The sequence below is a fragment of the Pygocentrus nattereri genome, chromosome 6, assembly GCF_015220715.1.
Source record: "Pygocentrus nattereri isolate fPygNat1 chromosome 6, fPygNat1.pri, whole genome shotgun sequence".
Lineage (NCBI taxonomy): Eukaryota > Metazoa > Chordata > Actinopteri > Characiformes > Serrasalmidae > Pygocentrus > Pygocentrus nattereri.
In genome coordinates this window covers 37,825,654-37,848,681 of record NC_051216.1, presented here as the reverse complement: position 1 = coordinate 37,848,681, position 23,028 = coordinate 37,825,654, and the positions used below count along the sequence as shown (strand labels likewise).

Genomic DNA, 23,028 nt, shown 5'->3' with positions numbered 1-23,028 from the left:
CTCTCTTCATCTCTCTACCTCTGTTGCCTTGCTGATCCCTCCATCTTTTCTTCACCTTTTTGCTTTCATCAGATGAAATTAGCTTTGATGAGTGTGCATTTTTGAGGATTATTGTTTTGCTATGTTACTTAAAACTGCTATGTTACTTAAAACTTAAAACTAAAACTGGACATGGTGGAGATGAAGATGCTGAGATTTTCGTTGGGAGTGACAAGGATGGACAAGATTAGAAATGAGCAGATCAGAGGGACAGTGAAGGTAGAGCAGTTTGGAGATAAAGCCAGAGAGGCCAGGTTGAGATGGTTTGGACATGTGTTGAGGAGGAATAGTGGATATATTGGGCAAAGAATGTTGGAGATGGAGCTGCCAAGTAGAAGGAGAAGAGGTAGACCTCAGAGAAGGTTTATGGATGTAGTTAAGGTGGACATGGAGATGGTTGGTGTGAAAGTAGAGGAGGCAATGGATAGGGCAAGATGGAGGCAGATGATCCGCTGTGGCGACTCCTAAAGGGAGCAGCCAAAAGAAGAAAAAGACTTAACTAAAATTACATTTTTAATTTTACAGACGAAAATCTACTTTCCCAATTATAGTGAGTCATAGATGAAAAAACAAAGACATTCAGAGTGGTTTTGTGTAAAATTCTGTATTTTAGAGAAAGTAAATGGAGAGACAGAATTGTTCAAAGCAATAGTGATTGGTTACACCGAAAAAAGTTTAAAAGCAAAAACCACTGAATTGTGCAGAATTTTTAAAAAAGATCAATGGAATACCCCTTTTACCATTTAAAAAGCACGCTTTTGTGTATGAGGCTTAAAAGAGAATTTTTCTGCTTTTTTATAATTTTGCATAATTTAATACCTGAGATGAAAACAATGTCATTCAAGTCAAGTCAAAGTTTATTTATATAGAGCTTTTTATAACATGTCATCACAAAGCAGCTTTACAGAAATTCCAGATTCAAGCCCCCATGAGCATCGGCAAAAAAAACTCCATAACAACAAGAGGAAGTAACCATGAAAGGAACCAAGATATAAAAGGGGAACCGATCTTCCTCTGGTCGACAGTGGATAGCAAAACAAAAAAACAACATGAGCAATGAATGGATTTTAAAGCCAAAATCTTCTCAGAACTATCGCAAAACAATGTCTCAGACATCAGGCAGCACATTCCAAAAAAAGTTGGGACACTGTGTAAAATGTAAATAAATTTAAATTAAAACAGAAAGCAATGATTTGCAAATCTCATAGACCCATATTTTATTCACCTAGAATCTATTTATTATAGGTTTCTAGCTGGTCAACAGTCCTGGGTTTTTCTAGCCAGATTTTTTGTTTCATGATGCGCCAAAACCTTTTCTATTGGTGAAAGGTTTGGACTGCAGGCAGGCCAGTTCAGCACCTGGACTTGATGCTATCAGCATTGATAGTGCCTTTCCAGATGTGTAAGCTGCCACACCACAGGCAAAAATGCAATCCCTTACCATCAGAGATGCAGGCTTTTGAACTGTGCTGATAACAAGCTGGATGGTGCCTCTCCTCTGAATCCACAGGACAAGGCATCTGTTTTCCAGAAAGAATTTCAAATTTTGATTCATCTGACCACAGACCTTCCATTTTGCCTGCATTTTACATGAGCCTTTGCCCAGAGAAGATGGTGGTGTTTCTGGATTGTTTTGACATATGGCCTCTTTGCATGATACAGCTTTAACTTGTATTTGTGGATTGCATGGCAAACTGTGTTCACAGTGATTTCTGGAAGTGTTCCTGAGCCCATGCAGTGATTTCCAGTACAGAATCATGCCTGTTTTCAATGCAATGCTGCCAGATGGCCAGAAGATCACTTGCATTCCATATTAACTGTTGGCCTTGTCCCTTGCGTACTTGGATTTCTCCAGATTATTTGAATCTTTTAATGATACTATGTACTGTAGATGGTGTGATGTGCAAAGTTTTCACAATTTTACATTGAGAAACATTTTTCTGAAATTGTTGCACAATTTTTAGGCACAGTTTGGTGAACCTCTGCCCATCTTTGCTTCTGAGAGAATCTGCCTCTCTAAAATGCTCTTTTTATACCCAGTCATGTGAGCTAGTTACAAATTGCTTCTTCAGCTGTTTTATATTAGTACCACTTACTTTTCCAGCCTTTTGCTGCTTTTGTAACAACTTGTTTGAGATACGTCACTGCCATCAAGTTCTAAGTGAGTTAATGTTTATCATGAAATGGTAAATTGTCCCACTTTCAAAATCTGATATGTGTTCTGTGTTCTATTGTGTATAATTTATACATTTATTTACATTTTACACAGCGTCCCATGTTTTTTGGATTTGGGGTTGTGTTAACTTTCTGTGAAGGAGTTTAAAGAGTTTTTAGATGTCTGGTTCCTATCACCACCACTGTGAACAATTCTGATGTTTCTCTAGAGCAGAGCATTTCAACAGCAAACCATTGTGAATTACTTTATTTACATCTTAACTGTTTAATTATGCAGAAATTTTTAAAAATCATTGGAACTCCCCTTATGTCTGTCTGTTTGTCTGCCCTGCGATGGACTAGTGACCTGTCCAGGGTGTGTCCCGCCTTCCGCCCAGTGACTGCTGGGATAGGCTCCAGCACCCCTGAGGGAGAAGTGGCTTGGAAAATGAATGAATGAATGAATGGAACTCACCTTTAAGGGCTGTGGATGGAGAGTTGTGTATCTGTCTTCTTTAACGTTTTTTCAAAAATATATAAATGTATAATATATATAAATATATAGTTTTTCAAAATTTGCTTAGTAAAAACAAAAGCATGCAGAGGAGGCTTATGAGATCTCTATCTCTAGATGGCACTTTTGTTGACAAGGAAGAAAGACAAAATAGAAAGAGAGTGAGTGAGAGAAAGAGAGAGAGAGACAGAAAGAGAGAGTGTAATGCGGAGTAAGGTAGCGGACACGTGCGGAGGAAAACAACTTTTATTGAGGGCAAATCCAAAATCAGGGTCGTAACGGTCCAGGGTCATTGAGCCAATACGGAGAGATTGGGGTTCAGACATGACAAATAACAGAAACAACCAACAACACAGAGATTCAAACAAAGCAAACAAACATAGACCGATACAGTGAAACAGGGCAAGGACAAAGACCGATACAGTGAAACAGGGCAAGGACAAAGACCGATACAGTGAAACAGGGCAAGGACAAAGACCGATACAGTGAAACAGGGCAAGGACAAAGACCAATACAAAGACCAGCAAACACAACGTGCAATCACAGGGCTTAAATACAACAGGGATACCGAGGGACAGGTGGAAAACAGGTGGAGACAATCAGGGGAGGAGTTACAACACAAGGGGCTGGACTAAACCAAAACAAAAACACACATGGGCAAAACCAAAACATGAACACATGGACTGGGAGGGGCCAATCATGACAGAGAGAGAGAGAGAGAGAGAGAGAGAGAGAGAGGAGTGAAATGGGGTCAGTGCATCTCTGTCCTTTTATTGCTCTCATCTTCCTCCCTACCAATTCCTTTCCCACATTTTAGATAGCAAAAAAAAGACCAAGATGTTATCACAATAAATAACATTACAGTATGAATTACTGACTAATAGTGCTGGACATCCATCCATCCATCCATCAATCCATCCATCCGTCATGGGGGCAGCATCCTAAGCAATGAGGCCCAGACCTCCCTTTCCCCAGCCACTTCCACTAGCTCCCTGGGGCGTGACGATATAGTCACGCCAGCGTATCCTGGGTCTTCCCCGGGGTCTCCTCCCGGGTGGACTTGCCTGTGACACCTCCCAAGGGAGGCGTCCAGGGGGCATTCTAACCAGATGCCCGAACTACCTCAGCTGGCTCCTCTCGGCGTGGAGAAGCAGCGGCTCTATTCCGAGTCCCTCCCGGATGACCAAACTTCTCACCCTATCTCTACAAGGCCGCTTGTATTCGCGATCTCGTTCTTTCAGCCAAGACAGCCCCACAACATCCAGAGCCTTGAGGAACTCGGGACGGATCTCATCCACCCCTGGAGCCCTGCCGCCAAGGAGCTTTTTAAGTACCTTAGCGACTTCGGCCTCAGTAATGGACAAGCCTATTCCCGTGTCCCCAGACTGCCTCCTCACTGGAGAATGTGTCGGTGGTATTGAGAAGGTCCTCAAAGTATTCCTTCCATCGCCCAATGACGTCTTCAGTCGAAGTCAGCAGCACACCATCTAAACTATATACAGTGCTAGTGGCACACTGCTTTCCCCTTCTGAGTCGCCTGACGGTTTGCCAGAATCTTTTCGGAGCTGACTTAAAGTCACTTTCCAATGCCTCGCCAAACTCTTCCCACACCCGGCTTTTTGCCTTGGCAACGACTGAAACCGCAGATTGCTTGGCCTGTCGATACCTGCTAGCTGCCTCTGGTGTCCTACAGGCCACCCATGCCCGGTAGGACTCCTTCTTCAGCTTGACGGCATCTCTCACCTGGGGTGTCCACCACCGGTTTCGAGGATTACCGCACCAACAGGCACCAACTACCTTGTGACCACAGCTACAGTTAGCCGCTTCAATAATGGAGGAGCGGAACATGGCCCATTTTGAGTCAATGTCCCTCACCTTCCCCGATATCTGGTCAAAGTTCTGACGGAGGTGTGAGTTAAAGATCAATCTGCCAGGTTCTTCTGCCAGACGTTCCCAGTAAACCCTCACTATACGTTTGGGTTTTCCTGGTCTGACCAGGTGGTGATCAGTTGACAGGTCAGCTCCTCTCTTTACCCGAGTGTCCAAAACACATGGCCGCAAGTCCGATGACACAACTACAAAGTCAATCATTGAACTGCGGCCTAGAGTGTCCTTGTGCCATGTGCACTTATGGACATCCTTGTGTTCAAACATGGTGTTCGTTATGGACAAACTGTGGTTTGCACAGAAGTCCAAAAACTGAACACCACTGGGGTTCAGATCAGAGAGGCCATTCCTCCCAATCACACCCCTCCAGGTCTCACTGTCGTTGCCCACGTGAGCGTTGAAGTCCCCCAGTAGGACAATAGAGTCTCCAGGAGGAGCTCTTTCAAGCACCCTTCCCAAGGACTCTAGGAAGGCTGGGTACTCTGAACTGCTGTTCGGTGCATAAGCACAGACAACAGTCAGGACCCATTCCCCAACCCAAAGGCGTAGGGAAGCTACCCTCTCATCCACCGGAGAAAACCTCAACATACAGGCGCCGAGTCGAGGGGCTATGAGAAAGCCCACACCTGCCCGCCGCTTTCACCATGGGTAACTACAGAAAAGAATAAAGTCCAGCCCTCTCAAGGAGATTGGACCCAAGCTGTGTGTTGAGGTGAGCCCGACTATATCTAGCCGTATCTCTCAACCTCGCGCACCAACTCAGGCTCCTTCCCCGTCAGTGAGGTAACATTCCAAGTTCCAAAAGCCAGTTTCAGCAACCGAGGATCAGAACGCCAAGGCCCACGCCTTCGGGACACTGCCCGATCCACAATGCACCGAACCCCTACTACTGCCCCTCCCATCGGTGATGGGATCGGTGTAGCTCCAGGCCTGGCTCCAGGGTGGGGCCCCGGTAACCCTGATCCGGGCAGGGTACACAAGTTCTGTTTTCTTGTTTTCATAGGGGTGATTATGGATCACACTTTGACTGGCCTGTCACCTAGGACCAGTTTGCCATGGGAGACCCTACCAGGAGCTTTTGCTCCAGACAACATAGGATCTCCTAGGATCATTCAAGCACACAAACCCCTCCACCACGATAAGGTGATCCATGGAGAGGTAACACTGAACAATTGAGGAAAATATTTAATTGTGATTTTTCTGACCAGTATTGTTGACTGCGATTTAAACTCTGACTATTTTTATAAATGAAGATCCACTGGCCACAAACATAAAAGATCTTACATTAAATACTTAAGAGGTCAATGTAAAGAATTTAAATGTAAACTGTCAAAACCTTAAGGTATTAGGTATCTAACACTGTATAAATTTCCATCCCTATCATTTCTCCAGCAAAGTTTCACAAGCCACTGTGAGACGCCAGTTTTGCCGTCTGCCTGCTCTCTCTGCTGATGCAGTACAGCCAACATCCAAGTGGACTCTGTGTTAATCATACCTGCTGCCCTGGCTAGTGTGGATGGATGGATGGATGGATGGATGGATGGATGGATGGATGGATAGATAGATAGATAGATAGATAGATAGATAGATAGATAGATAGATAGATAGATAGATAGACAGACATGAACTTACATACATTGGGCAGAAATAAATAGATAAATCTGCTCGCCCAGCTGTCTCAAACAGCCTAGAAACGCCAAAGCAAAAACTTGGCATAGCATAGCCGTAGCACAGTAACATCTTAGCAAACATTTGGTATAATAATAGCAAAGGCCTAGCAAAACTTTAGCAACCACCTGGGATACCTTAGCAACCACCTGCGATATCTTAACAACCACCTGGGCTAGGTGCCCATCAACCTCTTAGAACACTGTAACAACTGCTTTTCAAATGTTTTAGGTGCCTTTGTCAAGCAAAACTGAAGCTTTTTGTGAACCTTTCCCTTGTTTCTAGTCTTATATCACAGGAAAATCTTCTGAACGATGGATAACTTGTACAAGATGGCTACTGGAAATTAAATAAGAAAGGCCAGGCATGACAAGTCAAGTTTATGTATGTAGCACCTTTCTTACACTGCGCTCATTCAAAGTGCTTTATAAACGAGAAAATACTGTTGAATTAAACAAAAAAAATGTGGGAGAAATGAAATGACAAAAATGAATGGAACGCACACACATTTTCTAAGCCACTTCTCCCTCAGGGTCGTGGGGGGGTGCTGGAGCCTATCCCAGCGGTCATCGGGCAGAAGGCAGAATACACCCTGGACAGGTCGCCAGTCCATCGCAGGGCATGAATGGAACATCAAATTGAATGGAACATCAAATTGAATGGAACATCAAATTGAAAATAAAAGTTTCAATTAAATTCGAATAATAAAGCAGCGTTACAGAAGAGAAGTGCAGTAGAGAAATAAAGGTTATTCCCTGACTTTTGTACCATACTGACTTAGTTTTGTTGTTATAATTGTAATGAATGGAAAAAAAAATGAACGTGGGATTCAAATATGGTTATTTACTGACCTGTGGTTACCGCTGTTCTTGTCTTCACTGAGCCATTTTACGCATCTTCCTGCGACAATGCACAAATGTGAGTTTATGTGGGATGCTTTGTGCAAGGGGCAGGGACCTTGAGATTTTACCTAGCTCAACTGCGGATCAGTGCATTGATGCTTGTTTTATAGTATTGGTGTGTATACTCATGAGTTTGCTTTGTCTGTATTGACGTCTATAAATGTTTTAGATTGTTTAGTGGTGTGTAGGTGGGTTGGGGGGTGGGCTTTGGGTGTCAGTGTGCAGTAGCAGACCATAAGGACAGATGGGTCCTCTCTGTCAATCTCCTATGGAAACAGAAGAACCTTCAGTGAATACAAACATAGAGCTTTACAACAGTATATAACTCAGAACCCCATGTACTTTGTTATTGAACCCTTCTTTAAGCAAAGGATCTCCTATAGCATCAGTACTGACAGTCTCTTTCCTACCGGAAATTAATATTTGAGTTTATGTTGTGTCATCTAAGTCAAAGGTAAATGCCATGGAGTTCTGTGTGACATTTACCTTTTGCATGAATTTGCCACTCGATGCTATAGAAAACATTAGCATTAGCATCAGCTTCAGCATGTATTAGTTTGGAAGTCATGCCAACTTGCCAGTCTGAAAAAGTTGACTCCTTGAGTATTTTACTGAATTATCAAGCCTGCAGATGAAGTGCATTGCTGTGAAAAAAAGTGTTCAGTCCCTCCTGATTTCCTAAGTTTTTTGTGTATTTGTCACACTAGATGGCCTCAGATCCTCACACAACATGCACAGCTTTTAAATTTCATTTCATTTACTAAAAGAAAAAAAAATCACCAGTTTCCCTGATGTGAAAAAGTTATTGACCCCTGGTTGTGGCATAACAGCAGCAAGAATTACAATTAAATGGTTCCTGTAACCGTAGATCAGTCTGAATTCCGTGTGAATGCCATTCAGACTCTGGTGTGCACCAAATAAGTGAACCGATACCCCCTGAGGAGGACGGCCTGGAACCGTTTTTACTCTAATGTGATTTTTGGGCAGTATGAATGCAAAAGCAGAGACATCCAAATAAACTAAATACAGGATGAAGAGTTGTCTTTTGTCTGCAGGCTTTCTTTAAGCATGTGCGTGGATTAGGCTTGTGAAATCCCACGCAACATACTGTTGTCTGACCGGGCTTCATAGCCACTATGGACTGATGATGGTACTGTTGAAGAAAAAGCCATTTTACCGTCTGAGTGTCTCATGAGATTGAGCTGGATTGACATTAAAATCTGAATTTTGAATCTGAATCTGTTTATATGGTTGCATTGCTGTGTGTCAGATTTCAGTTACACAGATGAAAGACACCTAAGTTGCAACCTAATCTATCATGTTTTTTATGAAGGAAAAGATCAGGTTTGTGTTTTTTTTTTCTTTCTTTCTTTCTTTTCACATTTTTTTTGCTGTCAAATCTGAAGAAAGAGATCCGATTTGGGTCACCTTTACCTATAGTGTGTATATAGCCAAAGAGGCCCAAATCAGAAACATCATATATATATATTTTTTTACTGTTCACACTGTCACACAAAACAAATCTGTGTGACATATGAGGAAGAAAAGCGGATTTGGTCCACTTTTACCTGCAGTGTGAACACAGCCAAGAGGCCCAAATCAGATTCATTGTGTTTTTTACTGTTAAGACTGTCACACAATAAACAAGTCACATATGAAAAAAGACAGATTTGGGTCACTGTACATGCAGTGTGAACATAGCCAAAGAGACCCAAAGAAAACACCAGATCCAGTGTGATTTTTACTGTTCACACTGTTTTGCTGTAGTCACACAGAAGACAAATCTGTGTCACGTGAAGAAAAAGATGGGCCACTTTTACCTGCAGTGTGAATGTAGACTTAGTCACGCAATGCATCAAATCACAAATTGCATTTCAAGTAGACTATGGTCCTCATTCGTATTTCTATCACAGCTCCTCACAGCAAACTGTAGTCGAGCTTCCCTCTCCGGTGTCCTTTCAAATACACGCTTGAAATGTCCTCTCATACCCAACTCTCAGAGTCAAGAAGCAGAGCTCTACTGAGTCGAGTAGCTCATATCCCTCTCTCCTTTTCCATCTGGCGTTGATAAGTAAGCCATTTACCCCACTAGCGTTAGCTAGCACACTGCCGCACCACTCTACGATCAGGGTGAATAATGTGCTGATTAAAGGAACGGGCTGCCAGTCATATTGAGTTTTTTTTTTTTTTTTTTTTTTCTCAGCTGTACGGCGCAGGGCAGTTGGCCATTAGCTCAGTGGTGCATAACTGTGGAGAAGAGGGAGGAAAGGCAGTTCATTTTCGCCATTGGAAATCGAGGTTAAGATAGCACTGTGGCACAAAACACACTCCACCCCTTGCTAAAGAACTTCTCTCAGTGCAGGGGCTTGGGCTCAGTGCACAGAAATGACTTTTTTTTTTTTAATAAATACACATTCAACTGAAGTATTTTCAATGCTCAGGATTTCTGAGAGGTTTCAATTCATTTCAGTGGTTTGCACCTCAAACCTAATGGGCTAGTTTGTAAGTTTGGACCTCTTAAATGCATCATCTGATGCTTACGCCAAAATGTAGATGTTCAAATGAAAGTGTGGCTCTCAAAAAATGGTAGCTTTACAAGAGAAGGGAAAAACAATTTGCTTTTTTCAAGTATTTTTGGAGGGTTTTTGTTGGTCCATTCATTATGAAATTTTCAAACAATGCAAAACTTTAAATTTAGCAAAAAAGTAAAAAATGACCTCATCAAAATACAGTCATGGCTGTGGCCAGGCCTGTCATGATTATTACATAGTTTTAGAATTGTTTAGGCTAATTGCACAGCTGTTAGATTTCACAGTCTTGTGTTTATGTCACAGCAACAGAGGTTCTAACCCCTGACTGGTGCTATAACGCCTTTAGAGGGCAACAGTGAGTAATGTTTGTTTATTTGAGCTTAAACTCTCTTAAAAAAAAGACAAATGTATTTTTAGATGCAAAACACCTCACTCAGTCACATTTAACAAGATTGTCCACAAAGATGCGGCTGCTGGTATTCTAGTTAATTCATGAATGGAACAGAAAAAGAACTGCACTATTTAACCAATGATATTTAATAAATAAATTTTAAAAATACTCAGGGCATGACAGGCCCCAAGCAACTGCTTACATCACTTAAAGCTGGAAACAGTGCTTCTTACAGCTCTATTTACAAAAACAGTCAGTAATTTAAATGAGTGATATCCATTAGCGGTGCATACATCAACAGTCAATATCTTATTAGTCACAAAATCTGAAAATGTAATAGCTGTTCTCAGTTGGGGATTGAAACTGCAGTTGATCATTTTAACCAGTTATAAACTGTGGTTTTTCACAAGCTATGTTTAGCTTGTGAACTTTTAAAAGCTTTTAAAAATTAAGCAGTGATGTTCCTGTAACTAATTAGAACTGATTACTTCTCACTTTTTAACTTAGAGATGCCACTTATTCCTTTCTGGCACTGATAACTGATACTCAAATATCTCAAATAACTCTAACTTCTAATGTTACTACTCGATGGGGCCTATAAACCTTAATATTTACTCATTTTTTTATTTATTTTAGTAAAATCAGTGTTTTGTGCATATGTGTGTGTGAATAGTTGTATGATATTGCTGCCATCTCGGTTGTGGTGCAATGCAAGTTTAACCAATTGTTTTACCTGTTTTACTTGTATCTCTTGGTTTCTTTACTGCCTTATCATTTTTATATTACTATTTATATATTCTGCTTCTTTTTTTAACTGCCTTATACTTGTTTGATTCTTGATTCTTTGCTAATTTCTTGTTACACTTGTCTACGCTGTAACTGAGGTTACTCCTTCAGTGTTTTAACTTGTCTCACGTTCACTGCACTTCATATGTATGTTATAGTGGAGGGCTGGGCAATATCATTCTAATCAATTTCATGGTAAATCACATCACATTGTGTCACAATTTAGCATAATATTTTTTATAGATATCATTAATATCATCAGTACATCTAGAATACTGACTAACTGCATGTTTAACTAGAACATAAGCACAATTTAGTCCTGTTTAACTGGAGTTACAGCAGTGCAAGATGTTTAAATGTTTAATAAAAATCTCTATCTGTTATTATAGTTTTCAGTAATATTTTCAAATGTGGTTCTTTTTTGTCTGTTCCAACTCATGAGATGATGACATGTTGTGTATTGTGAAAATTTTGTGAAGTATTGTGATATCGTATTTTTATCATATTGTCCAGCTCTATCGTGAAGTTGAAAAAGAAAAAAAAACATTATGGCAGAATGTTAATTATGGATTATCAGCCCAGAAATTCTGTGGTGGTGCTTCCTTTTATATTCTCAACAACCACACATAAATAAGATGAGATCCAATGAGAAGGTTCTTCAGTTCATCAAAAATAAAGAGAGTTCAGAAGCGCTGCATAAGACCTTCAAACGTGACATATGGTACAACATCGTAGGCAGCGGACGTTTAATTACAGTTGGTCAGGTCGTGGGCTGCATGCTGACAGTGGCCAGCTGCCTCAGTGCGATGAGCGCTCAGGCCTTGATGTCAGGGGAAGAGGGGAAAAGTGCAGAGTCACCTCATCGCTCGTGTCTTTGTTCTCTGAGCTAACAGCGGTGATACGGGAGTTGGCGGAGCTCTCAGCAGACTCTCAGACTTAATCAGCCTCTTGTCGTTGTCCTGTTCCAACTAAGCAAAAATCTGCAGAGCTGTCTCTCACAGCAGCATCCCGCTGAGGAGCGCTCTCTGTACCTTCAACTTCACGCTCCCTTTAAAGAGTGTCTCTCTCTCTTTCTCACAGGCCAAGGGAATAGACTGCAGATTTTGTTACTTCTGACTCTGTATCTCTCTTTCATGCTGTATTTGCTGTTGTTATTGTTGTTGAGGGACAAATGGTCAACCAGGTAAAGGCTAAGAAGGTGAATTTTTCTGTCCAGTGATGGCAATTCATTAGCTTGGCTGCAACTATCGAATATTTTAATGCAAATATTCTATTGAACATTATCTTGAACATTTGAGTATTCTATAATAACAAAAGCTCAAGATGTGTTTCTATTTGCTTACATTTTTAAAATTATTATTATTATTACTATTATTACAGTTAAGAGCAGAGGTCAAATGACATGTTTATTTTTGTAAATAAGTTAACACATCCTCCACATCCTGCACATTTTAATGCAAAATTACTGTTTATTTGCAAATGTTGTGACACATGTATTTTATGTTTTACTTTTTCCAATATTTTAGAATCTTTATGCACCATAATCAGTAGAAACATGAGATATTTGCATGCTCTGTAAAGGATGAGATAACTTATTTTCACCTTTAAAATCAACAAAATAATTGAAATTCTGCTTTTTAATTTTATAAGGCAAAGACATTAAATAAAACATTACTTTTATTAGTGTATTAGCAAGTGACACAACATGTTAAATTGCTAATCCTGGGGATTTATTTCTGATTAGGCAACCCTGAACCTGTTGCTGATGACCTCTGAATTGAAGTTGCTTGGGACTGCCACCATAATTCAGTTGATTGCACTCTACAACTTCACTGCTAGCCCTAAATCTGAAAGAAGAACACTAATGACTAATGATAGTAATGCTGATAGGTGCTCATGGTTTGCAAACTTTTATTGAAGTTGCACTAGATGGCATAAAATTTCCTGAATTTTCTTTTTGTTCACCAGTTTTATTGATTGTAATACTTTAAATGGTCCATATTGTATTTATGTTCCAAAAAATTATAATAATTTCAGTAATTCATTTTACACGACCATTTTCCAAATCTTTCTTTGTCTCTTGCAAAGAAGCTGTTTTTGTTTCTGCCCCTTTAATACTGGAATATGTAAATGAGCTCTGGTATGATTGGCTGATTAGTTTCTTTATATGGACAGTATGACTAGGGATGTATACATGTTTAAGGTTTAATGATGTTTACACAATATAGCAAATATTTATTTTAAAAAACTGAAAATAAGGTTTTCTATTGTATGGGCCCTTTAAGACTCCAGTGGTTCTTGCATCTGAAAAGTGCATGTGAATATTGGAAAAGGCGAGTTAAATTCCCACTGCAGGGCTTGTCGTGTTTTGCTGTCCTGCCGAGTAAACTAAACCTGCCTCAGGTGTTCATTGCAGAGGGAGGTTAATAGCGTTCTCTTCTGCCTCTCCTTCTTTTTGTCCCTTTATATTTCTATTTCTACCCTTCTCTCTCTCTCTCTCTGTGCTATCTTTACACCAAGTTAGAGCACATCCGTTAGCTGGAGCACCTGAGGAAATGCTGATTGATTTTCTTGCCACATTCCCACAGATGTTTGTGGAGTGTGTCTTTAGACTCAGTTGCAATGCAACTCACTATGATTAGCGATTCCGAGTTGCAGACTTCTGGGGAGAGTGAAGTTTGTGTGATGAACTATTGCACACAAATTTGCATCCTCTACCAATAGCACTACAGCTTTGGCTGTGATTACCTCTGAAAGGGCAGGGCACGAGGAGGCGGACGCACGTGCTGAGATAAGTGAGATTTATTAAGGGCATATCCAAAATCAGGGTCGAAACAGTCCATGGTCATAGAGCCAACACGGATAGATCGGGGGGCAGACATGACATAAACCAGACTACAACAGAACAAACAGAACATCCAACACGGCATATAACAACCAACCAGTGAAAACAAAGGCCAAACACAGGGCTTAAATACGACACCGGGAAGATGAGGGACAGGTGAAAACAATCAGGGGCGGAGTTACAAAACAAGGGGCAGGACTACGGATACCAAAACAAAGAAGCACGTGGACTATACCAAAACACAAACATGTACAGGACTGGGAGGGCTGAAAGTAGAAAATTAAACAGTTTCTAATCATTTATGCTGAACATTCCTTTAATTTTGGAAAGTAGAAAGATGTATTAAATTAAAAAATGAAAGAAAATTTCCCTTTATATTTCTTTTTTCTACAGAAATGGGTTTTGGGTAGTAGAATGCTAACATTAGTTGATTGATTGAATGATTGATTGATTGATTGATTAGCATTACTGCTACTGAGTTCTGATGAGTTAATTTGATTTAGTCCCACTGAATGCAGATTGGATAAATGGTTGCTATGGTGTCACTAGTTGGGTGTTGTTAGATGGTCACCCAGATGGTTGGCGGTGACAGTAATGCCAACCGATTAGCAATCAAAAGCAGTGATGCTAACCAATCAGCATTCAGTAGCAGTAATGCCAACCAGTCAGATTGATAGCATTATGTTAGCATTACCGCTACTGAGTGCTGATCAGTTAGCATTTTTGCTACTGAGTACTCATTGGTTAGCATTACAGCTACTGAGTGCTAATGGGTTAACATCACTGCTACTGAATATTGATTGGTTAATATTACTTCTGATAGCTGACTGGTTGACATTACTGCTACTGAATGCTTATTGGTTAGCATCCCTGCTTTTGAGTGCTAATGGGTTGGCATTACTGTCACCGCCAACCAATGCCAACCATCTGGGTGACCATCTAACAACTCCCAACTAGTGACACCATGGCAACCATTTAGCAGCACCCTAGCCACCAACTGAGGTGACGTAACAACCACCTAACAATACCCTAGCAGCATCACATGTGGCACATCACAGAATCCCTAACGACAATAAGAAACCATAATAACCACCGAGCAATCCCCTGGAACAGGTAACAACCTAGCAACCATCTGGAACACAACAGGAGCCTCCACCTAGTAATTTGTTAGCAACAGCCTAGCAACCACCTACTAGCTACATAGCAACAGCTGCCTAGCAATACTGCTTAAGCTGATCAATCACCCCAGATTTTGCACTTTTCTATTAATGACTGAGCAATTTATTTATGATCATTAGTAACCAAGGATTTTATTTCTAATTAACAATGAATAATGATTGTCTTTCCTGTTTTTCAGAGCCTGGATCGGGGTCTGGGGATGAAGGTAAAGATGATTACACACACACACACACACACACACACACACACACACATCTATTGTTCATTAAATATATGCTTTCACACGTACACCAGCACACATTGGGCCTTTTTGTCCTTTCTGTTTCCCTTTCTCTCTCTTTTTCTCTCTGTCTCTCTCCCTTTCTATCTACACACACACTCCATCTGTTGATCACTAAATATATGCTTAAACACACATGCGCATCATCTTTCTTCTTCTCTTGCTCTTTCTCTCTCTGTCTTGTACAAAGACATCTATTGTTCATTAAGCATATGCAGATGTCCATGGGTCCCCTTCTAATAAATGGCTTTTGCTATTCCAGCCACACCTACTGCTAACAGATTGAGTCATATTGAATGATTCCAGTGGCTTTAAATGTGGCACTGTCAAAGGATACCACCTTTCAAACAAGTCACTTTGTCCAATCTCTGGCCTGTTACAGCTGTCCTATTCAACCATAAGTATTGGTGAAATGGAAATGTCTTATAGCAGCAACAGTTCATCCACATAGCAGTAGACCACGCAAGATGACAAGACTGGAAGGCTGAAGCACATAGACAGTAAAACTCATCTGTCCAGAGAGTTACAGCTCTCATTGTCAAGTTCCAGGCTACCTGTCATCACACAAACTGTTTATCTGGAGCTTCATGGTTTCAGTGGTCGACTCAGACTTGCATCTCAGAAGCTAGAGAATTGACTCACAGTGGCACCTCAGAGACTTGATGCAGACCTCAGAGATTCAAGATTCGACTCAAATTCCAGAGACGTGAGATTTGACTTAGACACACACCTCAGAAGCTCAACTCAGACTTTCACCTCAGAGAGTTAACATGAAAATGTCACCTCAGGAACTTGACTTAGACTCGCACCTAAGAGACCTGACCCGGACTTGCACTTCAGAGACTCGAGACTTGACTTGGACTGGCACAACAAAAACTTGACTTTGAGCCACACCGAAGAGACTTGTGACTTGACTCAGACTTGCACCTCAGACATTCAACTTAGGCTTACACCTTGCACATCAGGAACTTACACCAGGACACCAAAGACTCGAGATTCGACTTTAAATTTTCAGACTTGGACTTGCACCTCTCGCACACACCACTTCTTTTTTGTCTTTCTTTCTCATAAACACACATAAACACATCCACGCACAGTCCATCCCCAGCAGGAAATTCAATTACTTCATGTTCAGCCATTGGTGAGAAAAAAGAGATTATTGCACACTCACACATCATGTGTGACAAGTGAGTGACAGCATATCCTACACCGCTCCACATGGAAATGAGGCTCATCTGAAACCTTTTCTCTTTCTCTGTCCACCTGGAAGCTTCAACAGCTAGACAATATTAATATTCTGTTTCTACATGAATAATGTTTCTTGCTCTGTGATAATTTTTCATCCTCTGTTTCTGTTTTATCCATCACAAGTGTGAGATGTCTTGTCTACCTCTTCATTTTCAAGAGTTTGAAACTCTTTGATATGTAGAAAAGAGGAAGTTTGTTTGAGACAAGGAAGATGGTAAACAAACAGAAGTCACCTCACTGTTGATCACATTAATGAGTGTGGACTAAGCCTGAGTGATATAATGATAGTGTTCAAAATCAGACATTTCTGCATAACAGTAATGCTTTGGGCTAATAAAATGTTAGTTCTGTCCCTCAACTTGAACATCTGCTACTGTGTCTTGTTCACTCACTAGTTCCATATGTGGTGAATCAGCACATAGGAAACAGGAATTTGGGCACTGACTAGTTCCCTAGAGGTGGGAACATTGGAACACTGATGACTCTGTGTGACACGGATGCGAAAATAGTACACAACGACACAGTACCAGCAACATCAACTGTGCAGCTCATCTGCTGTGCTGTGATTTGCCGTACTGTTATTTTTAGACTGTAATACAGTCATTTCATGAGCATTTCCATGTTTAATTAAACCTTTTTTCAGTTGATTAATAATGCTAACATATATTTCTAATTTCTGTTAGCATCGCTGGCACCAAGCTAACAATAGTTCACATAAACAAATGATAGCAGGTGTAGCTAAATCACAGGCAGCTGATGACTACATAGACTTAACTGAGCCTTTCAGTAAAGAATATACAGTAACTTAAAGCCTGCAACTGAATATTTCAGTGGCCCAGTTAGACTGTTAGCAGGTCAGGCCACTTTAATGTAATGGCCTTGTAAAAGTACTGTAAAATATAGTGTGTTTGACTATCCTAAACATAGCATGTGATTATTTTGTAGGTAGAGGTGAACATTAGCATCGAAGGGTAAAGTAAATTTAAACTAGAAACATATGCATCTAGTTGTTGTGAAACTTTGTCAGTGAGCTCCTAAAAAAGATGGTCCGTCAAGGACTCCTTGCTAAAGACAATGGTTTTATAATGAACCACAAACACTTAAAGAACCATATGCATGCTTAGAGGGTCCTTTGCATTGTGAACTGGTTCTTTAGATTGAGGCAGAATGTGTTGTAGATGGTCCCATGTAGAACCTTTTGAAAAGGGTTCTATATAGCACCAAAAAGGGTTCTTTTATTGTTACAATCTTTACGTTGTTGCAATAACAGAACCCTTTATAGAAATATAGAGCCCTTCTCTATGTAGAACTATCTATAGCACAATATCCTGAATATCCAATCTGAAGAACCCTTTTCCGATTTAAAGAACACTTTAATCATGCAGAGGGTTCTTTGAGTGTTCCCGGTTCTATATAGAACCATTTTTTACTAAGAATCCTTGAAGAACCATCTCTTTTAAGCATATAGGTCTTTTACTTACAAGACAGAGAGGGATAAGAAGTCTAGCCTCACAACAAACACCACCACTAGAAAACAGACAAAACAGACAGGAGAAGCGATAAAACAGGAGGAGGTGAGCTTCAATCAAACGGATGGAGAGAGTGAGGATGAAAAAGAGGGAGAGAGAAAGGATAAGTGAGTGCAAAAGAGACAAAGAATAAGAAGCAAGAGAAAGAAAGAACATGAGAGAAAAACAAGAGGGAACAAGAAAATGATCAAAAGTGAAGGAAAGAGAGACAAAAAAATTAATGAGAATTAAAGAGACAGAGGAGTTTGTATGCTCTCCCCGTGTCTGCGTGGGTTTCCTCCGGGTTCTCCGGTTTCCTCCCACAGTCCAAAGACATGCAGTTAGGCCAATTGGACATGCTACATTGCCCCTAGGTGTGCGTGTATGTCTGTCTGTCTGCCCTGCGATAGACTGGCGGCCTGTCCAGGGTGTATCCTGCCTTCCGCCCGATGACCGCTGGGATAGGCTCCAGCACCAATCCCCACCCCCATCCCCACACCCCCCGGCGACCTTGAGGGAGAAGCAGCTTAGAAAATGTGTGTGTGTGTGTGTGTGTGTGTGTGTGTGTGTGTGTGTGTGTGTGTGTGTGTGTGTGTGTGTGAAAGAGACAGAACAAGAGGAAAAGCTGGAAGGGACAACAATTTAGGGGGTTGGGTGGGTCCTGCGAAGATAGGGAGGGAGAGATAGGATGATAAAAGAGAGAGGGAGAGGGAGATGGTGATAGTGAGAAATGGGCAACCAAGCATGCAAAGGAAAAGAGAGAGATAGAGAATTAAGTAAAGCACAACAGCATTGCGGTGTGATAAAAATCAAATGTATTTTAATGGTGGGAGATAAATCATAAGGGACACTTCTCAGCCACAGAGGCCTTTAGAGCTCTTATGGAGGAACACACTGGGGAACCAGAGGGCACCATGCACTCATTCAGACACTCATACCAGGGCTGTCACTATCAATTATGTTCAGAATCAAGTAATCTGTAATTATTTTTGCAATGAGTTTTCAAAAAATATGCCGAACAATGCATGGGTAATTTTTCAAAGACACATATGTTATTGACAAATGATAAGCTAAGATGATCAGGCTCTGAGATGCACGATCAATATCCACGACCATGAGGCAGACTAATCATTGCTGATCCTTTGGTTAATTGTAATCACGTAATCATGTTTAATCAAGCAATGCTTTGATTACAGACTGTTGCATAACGCATAACATATACTACTGCTATAACTCCTGCTGCTAAATTGAAAACCTCCCAAGACTAATAATTTTAGTAACACATTTATAAAGCCTTATTCCAACAAGCCTCATGTGTAATAATGCTTTTTGAGGTGAAAAGAGATCAAAGTTGCCAAAAGCAGCCTCCATGCATATTAGAACAAGCCTTTATCAATGTTAATTTAAGCATATGTCTGTCATCATTAAAATAATAGTTTAAAATTGACCTGTTTTTCTACTTAGTTTAGAATTGGAGCTGCTAAAGCAGCAATAGTCACCCAAACTGTTTCCTCAAATACATGCCAAAATCTTCACATATTACCTTCGTAAAGTGATCTAGTAAAATGCATGGAAAAATGTATGCATTGAAACTACATTATCAACTACATAACTCCCTACTTTCCAGTACTATTCTGCCTTCAAACCCTGGGAGGTTGAAGTTCATAATGGGCCATGCTGTGATCTAAACCACATTGACTTGCCTGCATGACCTAAATTAAGAATTAAGATGCAAGAAATTTTGAGGATGTATTTAAGAAACAGTTTGGATGATAGTTGACTTCCAGTGTTAGCGTCAATAGCCTAGCAAACACCAAACACATTTTAGCTGATCAACGTCATTTTGGGGTAAACTGATTTTTGCTGACTTATTACTTTAAAATGCCTACATAGATGCTATCCATTTTTTCAATCCTAATTGAAAGGGACCTTTTTTCTGCTTCTTAGTTCACGTTCACGCACGGTTAAGCACAATTCATCATATATCATTAAAAAGACGTAATGACTCAGAGACTAATGACTGTAACATGTAATAACTTTTAGGGAGGGAGCTTTTAGAGGTGGACGTCTAGTTCCTATCAGAACCACTGTGAACAATTCTGACAATGGAGCATTTCACATCAAACTGCTCTGAAAGACTTCAAAAATGGATGTAATTCCCCTTCAACCTATAATATGTTTCACCTCCACTTAGCACTGAGACAAATGCTCAGCTAGCTCCGAGACTCCCCAATAATGTGCTTCTCTCAGAAGCTTAGATGCAGCTGCTCGGCCATGGAAACCCATTCCAAGAAGCTCTCTACGCTGTTCTTGAGTTAATCTGAAGACCACATGAAGTTTGGAGGTCTGTAGCGATTGACTCTGCAGAAAGTTGGCGACCTCTCTCACCCCGCTCTGTCATTTTACGTGGCCTACCACTTCATGGCTGAATTGCTGTCATTCTCAATTGCTTCCACTTTGTTATAATACCACTGACAGTTGACTGGAGAATATTTAGTAGCGAGGAAATTTCACAACTGGACTTGATGAATTCACTGAGCTCCTGAGAGCGACCCATTCTTTCACAAACGTTTGTAGTAGCAGTCTGCATGCCTAGGTGTTTGGTTTTATTCGCCTGTGGCTATGGAAGTGATTGGAACACCTGAATTCAATGATTTGGATGGGTGAGTGAATACTTCTGGATATATAGTGTATATACATGTATATCTAGCATAGGCTATAGGCTAGGCTTAATGCTTTTTTCATAAAGGAGAAAAGATGTATGTTCTTATAGCACATTATAATAGTCTACCAATAAAGCTTACTTATTATAGTATTTAATACAGTATTTATTTATTATAGTACCAAAATTAGGATAAATTAAGTAATTCATAATATAAATTGGCGCTAATACTGCATATCGCGGTGTTGAGCCACCTTAAATCACCACAGGGGAAATTCTTTCACCGCGACAGCCCTACATCACATTTTATGTCAATATCATACAGCCTTACTCATAAATGTGCCACAGTTCAGAAGAAAAATGTGTGAAGATTTCCAGTTCCGTTGACTTAAACATAAACTATTACGTCTTCCTTTCGCTCACTGGCCACTTTATGAGCTCTGCCTACCTTATCAGTCCACTATGTGGGTGCACAAGCGTGCACTACGTTCAAAATGGACCACGCCCCATAATTATCCTTTCAGCAGTGGCTCTGTGGTCAGAAACTGGCCATTGATGAAGGTCTAGAGGATGACTAACAAACAAATTGTGCATCAACAGATGGGAATGTTCAAATGTTTTTCTGTAGGTGAGGTTATTGATGTTCCTTGTTTCGTAGCCTTTGGAGGAAAAATCATCTCTTGACACATCTACAAGTTCATGCTGAGGTCAGAATTCACATTATTTATTTGTCTAGGCTTCTGCATTCAAATTGCTGCAGGCAAAACAGCAGAAATGAAATGCAAAGCTTTAGATATTTATATATTTATTTATTTATTTATATGAAACCTTCACTCCAAGGCTGGTTTATGGTCCATCATTTGACAAGCCTGACCAGACAAAGCAGCACAGAAACCTGAGCGTTCTGCTGTCGGCCACAGCAAATATACAGCGCTGCACTCAGACTCTATAAAGGTTTAACCGTTTGCCGTACTGTTCGGGGTCCAGATGACAGCTATATTTATTGTTGTGACCGAGAGAAAGACCATAAACTAAACTTAATGAACGAAAGAACAACAAAAAGGTATTCTAAACCCTACGCAATAATTATTTACCCCCTTATCCCAAAACAGCCAAGACTGAAGTTAGACTTTTTGGTTTTGCACTGAAGTTTATGTGCAACAAGGAGATAATTGTGAAAAACCGAATTTTCACCAAACATTTCAACATCAGATGTATGTTTTGGTGTCTGAACAACAGCTGTATTATCCGTATTGATCATTCTGACCTGCATGTCAGGCAGGTCTGAAAGTCAACCTAATGATTGAAAGAAGCATAATGTTTATCTTTTTCTGGTCTAACAACAACTTGGACATCCTTGATCAAGGAACGGCATTGGTGTGAACCAAAGTGAAGAGACCATAACGAGTTGTTTCTTTGCTCTGAGCGCTCTCTCTCTCTCTCATTAAACTACCACCATTTGGTAGATTTTAATTACAGTCAAGAACTTTAAAGACACATACCTGAAAAACCTCAAGAGGTACAGTAACCTCATTTTCTCCGTTTAGAAAGCAGCCATTTGGATTTCTGCCGTCTTTTTCACTCCTTGTTTTTCATTTCTTCTCTTTCCTTCTTCTTCCACTTTCCACCTCTGCATGCATGACTTAAATAATCGACAAACAAGTATTATTTGTTGCATTATTGTAAATGGCGACATAGCCTAATTGCTGTGATTAATAGTGGTACCTCAGCAGCCCTCAGCCACGGCTAACTATAGATCTGCTGGCACTTCATTAATCCTAATTACCGTACAGAGCAATGCATTTGCTGTAAGGCCCAGAAATCCATACTGAGGACCAATTATGTTTTTAATGTTATTAGATTTTCTATAATCGATATGGAGCCTACCAGAGAAGGAGAGATTCTCGGAAAATGATCAGTCTTTAAACTTCTGTAGTGATACTATATATGAGTGTATCTAGAAGTGCAGTTTGGAGCTGGAATTGTTTTGTGTCATATTTTAACTGTTCAAGAGAGTGATGGCTTGTGGGAAGAAGCTCCTTTGTAGCCTGGATGTCCTGGTCCTCATCTGGCTGAAGTGCCGGCCTGAGGGAAGGAGCTGAAACAGGTGGTGTCTGGGGTGAGAGGGGTCTGTGGAGATCTTCTCTGCATGCTTCCTGGTTCTGGTGGCATGCAGTTCCAGCAGTGTAGGTAACTCAACCCCAATTGTCCTTTCTGTAGACCCGATGATGCGCTGCAATCTGTGGAGGTCATGCTTGGCAGCCGAGCTGCCCCACACTGTGATGGACGTGGTGATGACAGACTCTATGATGGCTGTGTAGAACCGCACCATCAGCTCCTGGGGCAGTTTGAACTTCCTCAGCTGACGCAGGAAGCGCATCCTCTGCTGGGCCCTCTTGGTGATGGAGCTGATGTTGCTGTCCCACTTCAGGTC

General features: G+C 40.7%; 1 protein-coding gene across 1 annotated transcript in view; it reads left to right on the top strand.

Annotated features, from left to right (window-relative positions):
- tmeff2a (transmembrane protein with EGF-like and two follistatin-like domains 2a) overlaps nt 1-23,028 on the top strand; it is a 147,218-nt gene that overhangs the window by 58,928 nt on the left and 65,262 nt on the right. Inside the window, exon 4 of the mRNA XM_017695088.2 lies at nt 15,075-15,101. Within this exon, the coding sequence (XP_017550577.1) occupies nt 15,075-15,101 (27 nt within the window). The remainder of the gene's footprint in view (nt 1-15,074; nt 15,102-23,028) is intronic.